This window comes from Temnothorax americanus, unplaced genomic scaffold (genome assembly GCF_048541705.1).
Source record: "Temnothorax americanus isolate GAGA-0224 unplaced genomic scaffold, ASM4854170v1 Scaffold4, whole genome shotgun sequence".
NCBI classification, from domain to species: Eukaryota; Metazoa; Arthropoda; class Insecta; order Hymenoptera; family Formicidae; genus Temnothorax; species Temnothorax americanus.
The window spans coordinates 6,088,406-6,100,000 of NW_027509547.1; the positions used below are offsets into that span (position 1 = coordinate 6,088,406).

General features: G+C 40.1%; 2 protein-coding genes and 2 long non-coding RNA genes across 5 annotated transcripts in view; 1 reads left to right on the top strand and 3 right to left on the bottom strand.

Moving 5' to 3' along the window:
- Window positions 1-340: 340 nt before the first annotated feature.
- Oda (Ornithine decarboxylase antizyme) lies at window positions 341-2,777 on the bottom strand. The gene is made up of 4 exons (XM_077415298.1): window positions 2,718-2,777; window positions 2,290-2,539; window positions 2,036-2,190; window positions 341-1,847 (listed from the first exon to the last, which is right to left on the bottom strand). Exons 1-3 carry the CDS (start codon window positions 2,775-2,777, stop codon window positions 2,075-2,077), a joined length of 426 nt encoding a protein of 141 aa, XP_077271424.1. The 3' UTR covers window positions 341-1,847; window positions 2,036-2,074.
- On the bottom strand, window positions 2,396-9,231 carry LOC143902663 (uncharacterized). Its single transcript, XR_013258443.1, has 3 exons — window positions 8,964-9,231; window positions 2,686-2,888; window positions 2,396-2,539 (listed from the first exon to the last, which is right to left on the bottom strand). It is a non-coding gene; the product is annotated as an uncharacterized LOC143902663 (long non-coding RNA).
- LOC143902664 (uncharacterized) lies at window positions 8,322-9,163 on the top strand. Its single transcript, XR_013258444.1, has 2 exons — window positions 8,322-8,463; window positions 8,642-9,163. It is a non-coding gene; the product is annotated as an uncharacterized LOC143902664 (long non-coding RNA).
- Window positions 9,232-10,158: 927 nt separating the features above from the next.
- Window positions 10,159-11,595, bottom strand: part of Mlc-c (Myosin light chain cytoplasmic) — a 2,924-nt gene continuing 1,487 nt past the window's right edge. For both annotated transcript variants that reach the window (XM_077415763.1, XM_077415764.1), the window contains 2 exons: window positions 11,432-11,595; window positions 10,159-11,355 (listed from right to left, as the gene is read on the bottom strand). The exon at window positions 11,432-11,595 is cut by the window's right edge and continues 142 nt beyond it. In XM_077415763.1, coding sequence (XP_077271889.1) covers window positions 11,249-11,355; window positions 11,432-11,595 — 271 coding nt within the window. In that variant the 3' untranslated portion in view covers window positions 10,159-11,248. The remainder of the gene's footprint in view (window positions 11,356-11,431) is intronic.

An 11,595-nucleotide genomic window follows, 5' to 3' on the forward strand; every position in this document is an offset into this window, starting at 1 on the left:
AGAGAGCAAGCGTGGCGTAGCAGACAGCGCACTGGTCTGCTAAACCAAAGATCTCTGGTTCGAACCAGTCCTGGTAGAACTAAAATGAATAAAATTGCATCGCTCCTCCTCGACGGAGTGGCAGTCCGTCAGACTAGAAACCCCCTCTACCTTGCCGTTCGGATTCGGGGTCCCATGTGCTTGTGTACAACCTGCGTGCGCACCACAAGCACATGAGTTTGGGGGAGGCCTAGGTCCGAATCGGACTGTTGCGCCATTGAAATGAAATGAATAAGTTCGATGTTTAATTAAGTAAAATTTGAAAGTAAATTTGGTAAGTATGAAGTAAATAACAATATAATGGGTTTTATTAAATGTTTATTTAGCAATTATGTTTTCATGTATGAATAAGAAACGTAGCATACATATTCACTTTGTATGTGTGTGGGTATGTGTGTGTTCATATGTGTATGGTCAGAGGTACGAATATATAATACTAACTGACGGGTTAAAATGCACGGAATTCAATTTAAAAACTTGAGGCAAATCGATAATTATTTGCGTGAAGTTAACATACAATAGTCCGTCGTTCTGTACTTATCTTTATCTATATTCCTAATAAGCTAATAACATTTTTTTGTTCTTTTCTGATATTTTTCATTTTTTTGTATTTTTATTTATTTTTCATGTCTGTTATCAAGTCAACACTAAAGAACGCATTTATTAGCAAGATCTCTTCAATGTTAACTGATTGGGAATTACCAGATATACTATTACTTAGACATACTATCACCTAAGGATATACTATAAAAAAAAGTTAATAAGTATAGGGCTTATATAACGATAAATAAGATTTATAATAATTCAGTACCTTCAAATTTATAGTACTTCGAGGGAAATAATGCGTGAAATGTCATTTCTCATATCCGGTCATCAATGTAACGTAATGTTCATGATATTTTTGATTCTTATTATTCTTGGTCAAATTTGCAAAGCTATGCCATCCATACGATAGCAAACGATGTCCTGAGTTAATTAGTATTCAATTTATTCGAACATATTTTACCAGAGATAAACATTTTTCGAACGAAGAATTAGACAGCGAAAAGTCAGTTTGGACACCAAAATCTTATTCTGTTTTTACTTGATGCTTGCGCAATTTCTTTTTACTTCGTAAATAGGATCGTGAATTATCCATGAAATTATAGAAGATAATTGCACATTTCATAAAGAATATCAGTCAATTAACCATAAATGTCGTTTTTAAACGATAAAACGGAAGCGATCGAAAACTTATTAAATTTTACTCGCGTAACGAATATTAGTCTAGATTATACATATTGATAATACTTAAAAATAATAAGCAAATGTACTTATACATATATTACGAAGAATAACGCGGTGATACCCAATCTGCCACAATTAACATTGAGATATATCGATAATAAATTTTCTCTAAAATTTGACAGTTTATCGCCGTGTTTAGTTGTTAAAGTGCGATTATAGATTCCGTCAAATTCTTTCACGTGGGAAGCTTTGTCAGCAGCTTATATCCTCTTATAAGAGTTATTAACATTGTGTTCAAGAGAATGAATCGATATATCCATCGAAAGCCTTTTACGTACGCGTTCTACATATTCGCGACTATAATTTTGTTTTCATCAAGCCTCCTTCAATTTAACGCCGAGGTTTTTCTGCATTTGATATAAATTCTCTTCAAAATTTGCAAATCTCCAAATTTGTGGCTAATAAGAAAAATTATATAGCAAAACTTAAAATATAAAAGAAAAATATATATGTCGTTTTCCAGAATTTTCCAATTGTCCCTCTTTTCGGAATTTTACCTTATACTTGGTTTATGGTAGTACCTGTAATAAGATATAACGAAAATAAATATAACAAAATACAAATAATTGCATCTGAAATTATATAAACTCACGAGAAAGTGAAGAGAAAGTGGTTAGCAAACGAAAAACGAGTTGATTAAGTAATCAAGTAGTATAAAAAAAAATCGCAGAGCTGAGAAACTTCAGTATCTCTTCTCTCGAATCAATACCTGCGCGTTAAATTTGAGAGAGGCACAACTGCTTGCCGATTACTCGATGGCATAGAGCATGTAGAGATTGCCAGCGTCACTACCTGGCGGTACCAAGGCATGAGTTGGCGGCAGGACCGTGAAGCCCAAGAACATGAAGGTACGAACCAGCATTGCTAGACCATAACAACAGAACGATTTAGACGGTGAGTCTTTCTCGTCTTCGACGCAAAAGTCTTCGACATTCGTGCCGAAGAACGGCAAGCGACAAGTACCTCGATCTGATCTATCTTTGCGAAGGCAAACAATGATATTGGTGCAGCGCAGTGTTTCCTCGGCGTATTCTAAGAGCGAGACAAAGCCCTCTTTTGATCCTTCGGGCAGAAGGCAGCTTGGTACGCGAATGTATAGACAGCGGCGCCATGCTACGGTCTCCCACTCGACGGACGTACTCTCGGTCAAGTGGAGAGTGAACGTTAGACGCAATGGTTCGTTGCTTCTCACAGCTTTCAACAATTCATCCTCCTATACGTCGTGACAAAGGAAAATGTGGATAATTAGAATTTGGCTCTCGTCCATCGGGAAAGCACACGTTATTTCGTATTCGCGGTCACAAGTAAGTCATCGTTTCTGATTTCTGAGGATCCATTTTAAGCGTGGAAAATACGTACTTGCACAATGTGGGAGCTCACAGAGAGCTGACTCTGCTTGATCCCCACGCCGCGGCTCTCTGTGTTGACTGTGGATACAGACAATGCGGCATGGGGCACATCAGGACCACCACAGAGGCCCCACGCCCAGCGTTATACAGTAGTGCTGTTGCAGCCTGGAGCCTTCCTCTAGGCTCTCGTCCATGCATTTACTAGACATTTCACTGCAATGTACATTTTAATTATTACAAGCAAATCATAAATCTTATATCGATAATACATCAACATTTAAAGAGACTTTATCATTCTTTTAATAAATAACAACGTTATTTACTTATGACTATTTTATTGATGTGCAAGGATGTGTGCGAGCATGATTAAGGATTGCGATAAAGGAGAAAAAAAGGATGATAATAAATTATTAAACTATCGATAAGTAAATATTTGTTTCTTCAGCGAATGTATGAACGTTCGAAATAAGGCGTTGTTTTCTTTAAAGAGAGGCTGACGTATTTGAAGCATAAACACAGTGGGTACTGCCAAGAATTTTGAGATTCTTGATGGAACGCTTATGTAAGTTCAGGATACATTTAACTCCCCTCCAGGGCAAGGGTTTAATCGGCTTATCGATGCTGAGATATACCGCGAATCACGGCATTCGATCTTACTAAATGTTTATTAATAACAAGTGATCGAAGTACACAACTGAAGTAGATGTCATCATCAGCGAATATCATTGATAACCATTTCCGGCAGATTGTCTCGACAATGTGCGTATAAAAAAAACAGTCACAGATAAGATACGTGAGATATAGTCTACCTTGGCATTTCAGCGGAGAAGGTTCAGCGAGAGACAATGAATGGTGGGGAAGTTTTCGCTGATGATACGACGTTTTGTCCGATCCGCGTCTATCGCGGTCAAGCCGTTCGGGGAAAACCGGAGCGGAATCCACGGTTAAAGGGAAAATGAGCGACTGCCGCACCAGACAACCGACGTATGCGATTTATAAGGTGTAAGACGCGCGTTACCGGGCGTATTGTCGGCCGCGTATCGACGTCATTTAAACGGGCGTCCCGCCAAACAAATAACGCATGTTTCGCGAAGAGAAATGTGTATGACCGGTTGGTCCGCTTCTAGATATACAACGCTTTTGGCCGGACAACGCTCTCCTCGGCGCTAAATATTTTACAATTTTACCTCGCCTTGACATTAGAAAATATTGAGCTGACGTAAAGTGTAAATATGTACCTGCGTGTAAATCTGTACCTGCAACACTTTGTAAATGAGCTTAAATTGTTTGACGCGCAATTTATAAATAATTTGCTGCTACGCTTATGCGCGTGTAGTATAACAAGCAAGGCAAGTAATCCATATAAAAGTAATAATATTGATGAGGGTTTATATCTGACACTCGTTACACGTTATCACGTCGCCTCGAGCAATGGCGTAAGAATATTTATGTGATCAATATCATATCTTATACTTTGAATAACGATAATTCGTGATAAATTATCAGAACGGAGGGAAAGAGATAATATATTTCGAAACGCTATATCAATATTTAAAATATTTTTCTTGTCTCAATATTTGAAATACTGATTTTAATCGCGTAATATCATGCGAGATTATGGTTCAAACTGCGATTATGAAGATCTATATTGATGACTGATTACGTTCTTATTGACAATCAATCTCATTGTCAATTAACATCAATAGCACGCGCATTTAACTAACGAACGGGGATTTCATTACGTATTTATCCGCGTTATATAATTGGCTGTAAAATTCTAAACAACGAGAATCAAGTGTGTTCTATGCGATATCCTGCATGAACTCCGATCTAAAAATGACGCAACGATAAATTTCACAGAGCCTTCGATTATAATTGGTATCGAACGTATACTGGATGAGTCTCTAGCGGAAATCGGGGATATGATTAGGAGCGGATTCCAAGTTCATATGTTATCGATACGCAGAACGTGACAATAGGTCATCTATTTACGTTTAAACGTTTCGTATAGCGCGATAATACCTCATCACTCGTCGCGATATGTCAGAATGTAATAAGAGACGCGCGCATGGTTGGTTCGGTTTCTTCAATATCTAATTGGAAAAAGGGAGATATATATATACGTTTGTATTTCGCAGAAAGAAGGAGCTCGCGCGCCGCAGAAAGAAAGGCAACCGATTGTGAGACCGGAATAATTCTAGAATTAATTCGCCTTCGTGCTCCGCGACACTCCGCGCAGCAACGACCTTGCGCGTTTCAGCACGCGTCTCCGCTTCGCGTTTTATATTAACCGTTCTGGAAGCTTCTCGGAACCGATTGGCAAATTTAATTAGAGAGATGTACAGGCCTCTTGCGTGTCATCCAATTGTATTCTTCCACGGGGACAAAGTGTTTTCGACGCGATAATATTACCACTCGCAATCAGCCGTTTAGCGTAGCGACTCGTCTTAAAGTGGATAACGTCGAACGAGCGAAGAAACTTTATTGCGACGTTATACCTGGAAATGCTTGCATTCGTGTTTATTGACACATTGCTTCAAGCTGATTAACTTCAAAAAATGGACTTGGAATTGAGGATTCGTCCGAGAATTAGTCACTAAAGTTAACATCAAAAGCAATCACCAAAGGCAAAAAAACAAGAATGTAGATGCGAATATTTCAAAGTTCACATTGCTCGATACATACATATTATTGCACAAGCAATAGAGAAATGACTCGTCCTTTAATTACGAGTAAGTAAGATAATGTTCAATTATCGGTAAGTAAATATTTATCTCATCACACAGAACGGTTGATAATGCAGCTAAAAATAGGTCACAGTACTTTGTATACGATTAGGGATCTTAAAAACGCAAAATGTAACGAATAATATCACGAAAGAATCCTCAAAAATTTTAATTGCTTTTAATAATTTATATCAATAAGAGAGCGAAAAAATAAATAAGATCAATATGGCCGAATATTTCTCGATTTATTTACTTCACTCATTCATCTTATTTTTATTTCGAAAAATTAAAATTGAATAATTTATTTCTTTGAAAATTATCGAAATTATAAGGATCACGAATGCGCAAACTGCACACGATGCAAGATATATTATAGTAATTCGTTCACGGCAAAAAATATAAAACTACTACGAGACAGAATTTTATCCATCGTCCGCAATATCACCGCGATACGACGGGTTTATAATTTCATGGCGCGAGTCACGTACGCGTTATTATCGCCTTCGAGAAATATGATCGAGCAAAATGATTCCGCGCGAGTTTCTCTCTTCATTCGTTTCAATCGCTATCGCTGGATTTAGGACAATCGGAAGATAGATTTCCACCGCTCTCCCAGCTGGCAGAAATCACGTTCGCGAAAAATATAACCGTGAGATAAAGCGGCATTGCTGGTCGCGTATCGATTGGCTCGGCGGCACGAGGCAACCCGACGCTGTAAAAGAAAGCACAAAGCCAATGTCGCTGCTCTAACGGCGCATTGCCCGTTTCACGCAAAGTGAACACGATCGTAAACCGCTAAGAGAATGAATCACACAGATATTGGCCAACCTCGTTCATTTTCCTTACATACTTATAACGATAACAGATTTCTCTTATCTCAAAATAATTCGAAACGATTTCTTTTTTTTACCACGATTGTGTGGACAGTCTTACAGTTTTCTTTCGGAATTTTCAAGGTACCTCCTGCACTTTATACGGAAATAATCGTGTAATCGATCTCTGCTCCACATACGGAACGCTCGCTCTCGTTGGAAGCGCGAATAGAGCAGCTGAAAAAATTCAAGGCCCGGGATGCAACTGCGAACGCGCGGAGCGCTCGAAAAAATCGTTACGTCACGCCTGATCGTTGTTGCTAATTATTACGACAGAGCTCATATGCGAGTCCTGCTGTAACAAAGGACAGATGGTGACAATTAAGTACACGTGGTCTAAAAGCATTCCCGGTTTACAGTCGAATTATTATATATACCGTGTACCATTCGTTAACCGCAATAAATTTCAATTCACAGGTCATAAACGCGATATAAGAAACCGTGTTGCGGAGATCGTAAATAATGAGGCTGCGAATCTAAACACGTGCAGATCATGTGTTTTGCATCGACATATTCATTCATTTCTCTTAAAAAAAAGAAAAAAAAAAAAAAAAACCTTAGATAGCTGATTAGGGCTGTAAGCATCGCTCCATCTTCGTTTGATATTCGATGTGCAACGAAGATAGAATGATGCTTACAGCAGCTTACAGCGCGTGAGCGCCCAAAAGGAACGCAGCCTATAGGTAGCTGATTGGACAGCTGATTAGATAAAGGTAAGGCGACGGTGCGAAGTAACCGTAATCTTTGTTTACGAATTTCAACACTTCAGAAGATGCGTATCTCGCACAGAAAACTTGGCTGCGTGATTTCGGGGCTGATTAAATGCCGTCCGACATCGAGGATAGAAACGAGATCGCGCAAAATTAATCGCGCGAGGAACGTTACGTTTCTAGCCGGTTACGACCGGCCGTTTTTCACGTTAGATTTAATCGGGAGCTATATCCGCCAGGTCGTCCCGCGCATTCGAAATGTAGAAAGTTCTGTGGCTGTGAGTTAGGCGACTGAACAATGCGCGTCGCAACCGCTTTCATTTAGATAAGCATTTTCGATAGGTGAACACATCATTTCTAAAAATCTGTTACGACAATGACGGCATTCCGAAGCGATATCTCAAATTGATATCCTAGATCAATAAAAGGTATCGTATAGACAACGCCTGGTTATTTCCTCATGAGAGTGGTCGATTCACAGATCGGTATTCATACTCCGATCTTAAAGTCGAATTTAAGATATCGTCGTTAAACCTAATCTTAAACAATCTTAAGATTCCAGCCAATGATCGTATAGCGATGATCTATCGTACCTAATAAGATCTTTAGATACGCGATCGGACTATGAGCACCGTCCTTACACCAGAACAAAAGGAGTGTCAAATCAACACTTACATATTCGTACATACGCAACAATCTATAATCTTGAAATGAGATTATATTGCGTTAAACGAAAAAAAAATTATTTGCAGAATAAAGTCATTTGCATAGTTAGACGAAGTTTTATATAGTTCAACTAAGAAAAAAAAGTTAATAGATCATTGCTTATACACGAGTATATAAATTATTTGGCATTTCTTTTTTATCTGTGTAATCCCAAAGTCCCGGATTCAATCCCGGATCCTTCTCCTACGTATGTCCTGGTTTTGTACGAGGTCGGTCGGCGAGTTGAAGGTCGCGAGCGGAGTGTGACGTGAACGGTCGTCTAATTTCGAGAACCCATAGGTCTGTTCCTTTTTTAGCTGAACTTCTCGCGCCGTTTACTCCAACGCGGAGAGAGAGAGAGAGAGAGAGAGAGAGAGAGAGAGAGAGAGAGAGAGAGAGAGAGAGAGAGAGAGAGAGAGAGAGAGAGAGAGAAGGGAAGCTGAGCGGTGCGAAAAGTTCAGCTAAAAACGACAAATATATTTCTATTATTATTATCCAAGAGTTTTGTATTTGCGACTATCGCAAACCGATAAGTCATCCTTTATGATATTGACATCGCGTGACATCGATAACCCTGTCGTTCTCCTCTCAGCGCGATCGCAAATATTTATCCGTCGGGCACAACGCGTCCGGTTTGAAAAAGGATCCGTCTCGAGGAAGGCGGTTTTTTCACGTCGCGCCGTTAAAAAACTCACGGCCCCCCAGGCCGATCGCCTAACGGAACAGCTGATGGAGGAGGCAACGTCACCGATCCCGCTAACAAGCAGGCAATACCGTAAGTAATACGCGGAACGAATTTTTAACGGATCCGTCACGTGGCCGCGACGGAATTGACGGAATCGACCTCGCGCTGTACGCTCGCGTGCCGGCTGGAGATACCGATTCTCCGAAGAACGTCTCTGCGCGACAGGTGCCCGTTGACTCGGGTCTCATCTGGGTCGCATTCTTTCCAGCGATTCGACGACGCCCGATCGAGTGGCCGACAATACGTGCCCCGGCAGATAGGCGATAAAGCAGTCTCGTATTTCGATCCGCCTGGCGAAGAGAACGACGACAACGACAACGGTTGCGTGACACAGGATCGGGACGGTTTTACGAACGGGAGGCGAGAGGCGAGGAAAAAGGGAGACCGACGGAAAAACGGAGGGTTGAAAAAAAAAAAGAGAGGAAAAAAAAAACACGGGATCACACACCGGACGCGACGCGCAAGATGGCGACTCGCAGGGAAGGCGAGGGCAAAAATGGCGCAGTTACGCGTACTCCGCTCATACTCACCAATTACTGGAAATTAAACTCGGCATTATCGGCTTTTTACTACTTTCACTATTACTTAACGACAGACTGGAGTTAATACTCATACTTCTTTCTTCGTAAAATTTTGGCGGCTTTAAGCGCACTGCTCCAACGCGAAATGTTCGCTGGAGTAGCGATCGGCGACGACGGGAACTGATTGCGGCGGCTTTCGATAACACACCCAGAGTGCACAAAAGACTACCAGCGACCCTCGCTCGACAATGTCCGAAGCGACACTGCTTGAAGTGTGGTGGGAGTCGCGGTCGACTTCGTGACCATGATGGCGTTGCAAGACCGTGGCTGTGGCTATATGGCCACGTGACCACCGGGCCAGCTGGCCCTGCGAATCAAAACGCGCGATAAACTCCCACGTGCGCGCACATGCGCGCTATACTTCGAACCCAGAACCGCGGAAAGTTCGGAAAATCAACTTTGACCTGGACTTGATCATCAAATCGACGTCTATTTCGAAGTACTCGCCTAAACTGAGCAAGCAGAGCAAGCTGAGGCATCCGTGACTATGTTTACGCAGCGACTTATAACCGGTTTAATTACTACCGTATACTATTTGACTCCAAAATTTTTTTCTTTTGATCATAATGATCAAACTACAACTTTTAAATACATGTATATACCTTAGAGAGGTAAAGAATCGTGTCTCCAGTTTTTGTCAAAATGGAGTTGGCACATTTTTCAATATATAACAGGAGCTTAAATTATTATAATGGTAAAGCGTCTTATGTCTATTATTATTAGTTCCTAAGATACCTACAATGTTTAGAAAAAGTATTGAAAAATTTTAGTGTTTAATTTTTAAACCAGGTACAGCATGTTATTGACAGTTGTACCTACTATGAACTATGCGAATTAAATTACTATTAAAAACTTAATAAACCAAGAGTTGCTATTTTTATTTATATAAAAAAAATTATTATTTCCCTATTTAAAACTTTAAACTTCATTTTCTCTGAATATTAATAATAGAGATCCTTTACTTCTAAGGTACAGATGTATATTGTATAGCAAAGATTGATTCAGATGTTCGGAGTATCAAAGTAGATTCATATTTAAATGATTGTTATAATAAAAAGAAAAATTTTGGATTGGTCAGTATACGGTAGTTATTAAATTACATTCAAATATTTTGTAAGGTATCCGCTGGGATCAGTCACAAAACTCTTGCACATCAGCGTTATTTAATTGTCTTTAACATCAAAAATTAATAAAACTATCCAACAGCCCACAGTTCATTCAAGTATAATATCAGAAACATATAACTATAAATTTCAAAATTCAAATCAAGACTGTAATCCTGATTTTATGGTTAAAAAACTAAATGAATTTCAACGCTAAACAATGGCTTTTCCTTTGACGTAAGATATGTAAATTTTCTCTTTACGTAAGGGAAATAACAATTAACTTTATATAAGAGAGATATGACAATTAACTTATAAGCCGTCGTGAGACGTAGTCTACGATAGAAAACCTAGAATCTCTCGCAGCTGATAACACAATTACGTCCGACGATCACAACTGTACGAACTGTGCTCCCGCTTTACTTACAAAAGACACTGTTGAAGTTTCACGGCGAATTCTTCGAGCAATTTTTCTTTTTATTCATCGCAATGTACAATAATCTTTTCTTGCGCATTTCGGAGACACAAATACGCTCGTGCTTAAATAAATAAAGTGGATACTCTCCGCGCACTTTTTCTAGGGCATGTAACGGTAGATGTGGAAGATTCCCGAACATACAATTTAACCGCACGGAAGATGTATCGAACTCGATGGGAGAGGGAGAGGGAGAAAAGTACGTGGCCCATTAAGTGTATCGGCGTAAATCGAAATGCTCGGCCCTCGCCCTCAAAGGCCGGAGGCGTCGGTTTCTCAAAGTCTATCTTACAAGAATTTGGAATGTCCGCGGAATTCAGAATGTCTCGCTGAATGATCGCACAATAGGCATATGTCCTACTATCGATATCACTAAATGCTCGTAAATCGGAGTATACGTCAAGGCACGATGCGCTAGATTGTTCTTTACCTACCATTGTTCAACTAATTTAGACTCTTATATAAAAGGGACCAACCTTCTTCCCGTGGTACGTAATAAAATAGTGTTCGCATTAGGGGTTCCCTCGAGATAAATCCGCCATATAGGTACGCATGCTGTGATATGATACTTCAAAAATAAAACGATTCGACAAATTCGATGGACAAATGGCAAAGTAAACGATAAATACTCTCTCGTGTGCGATTAAGTAGCTGGATTAGCCGCACATAACCTGGCGGACGAAATCTTCGTAGTTGATATTACCCTGTGAATCTTCGTGACCCGCCAGTAACGTTTCCACTTCCTCGTCGCTGAGCTTCTCGCCTGTAACGATACGCACAATGAAAATTCTGCGCAACGCGCGTTCTCTCCGGGAAATTAAAACGTTTATAATGTTTACCGAGCGTCGTCAGAAGGTGTCGCAACTCCGCGGAAGATATGAAACCGTTTCCATCCTTGTCGAAGTGACGTAGGCCCTCGATAAAGTCATCCGCGGTGTCGGAGGTACGGGACTTGCTGATCGCCTGATAGATCGGCAAAAATACCTCGAAGCTGATACGCTCG

Excerpts from the sequence above, each read along its gene's own strand:
- Oda (XM_077415298.1), bottom strand. The coding sequence starts at position 2,777 with ATGCCGCATTGTCTGTATCCACAGTCAACACAGAGAGCCGCGGCGTGG. Across the intron at positions 2,540-2,717 it reads CGGCGTGGGGATCAAGCAGA|GAGGATGAATTGTTGAAAGC; the intron begins GTCAGCTCTCTG and ends CACGACGTATAG. Across the intron at positions 2,191-2,289 it reads CAAAGATAGATCAGATCGAG|CAATGCTGGTTCGTACCTTC; the intron begins GTACTTGTCGCT and ends GTTATGGTCTAG.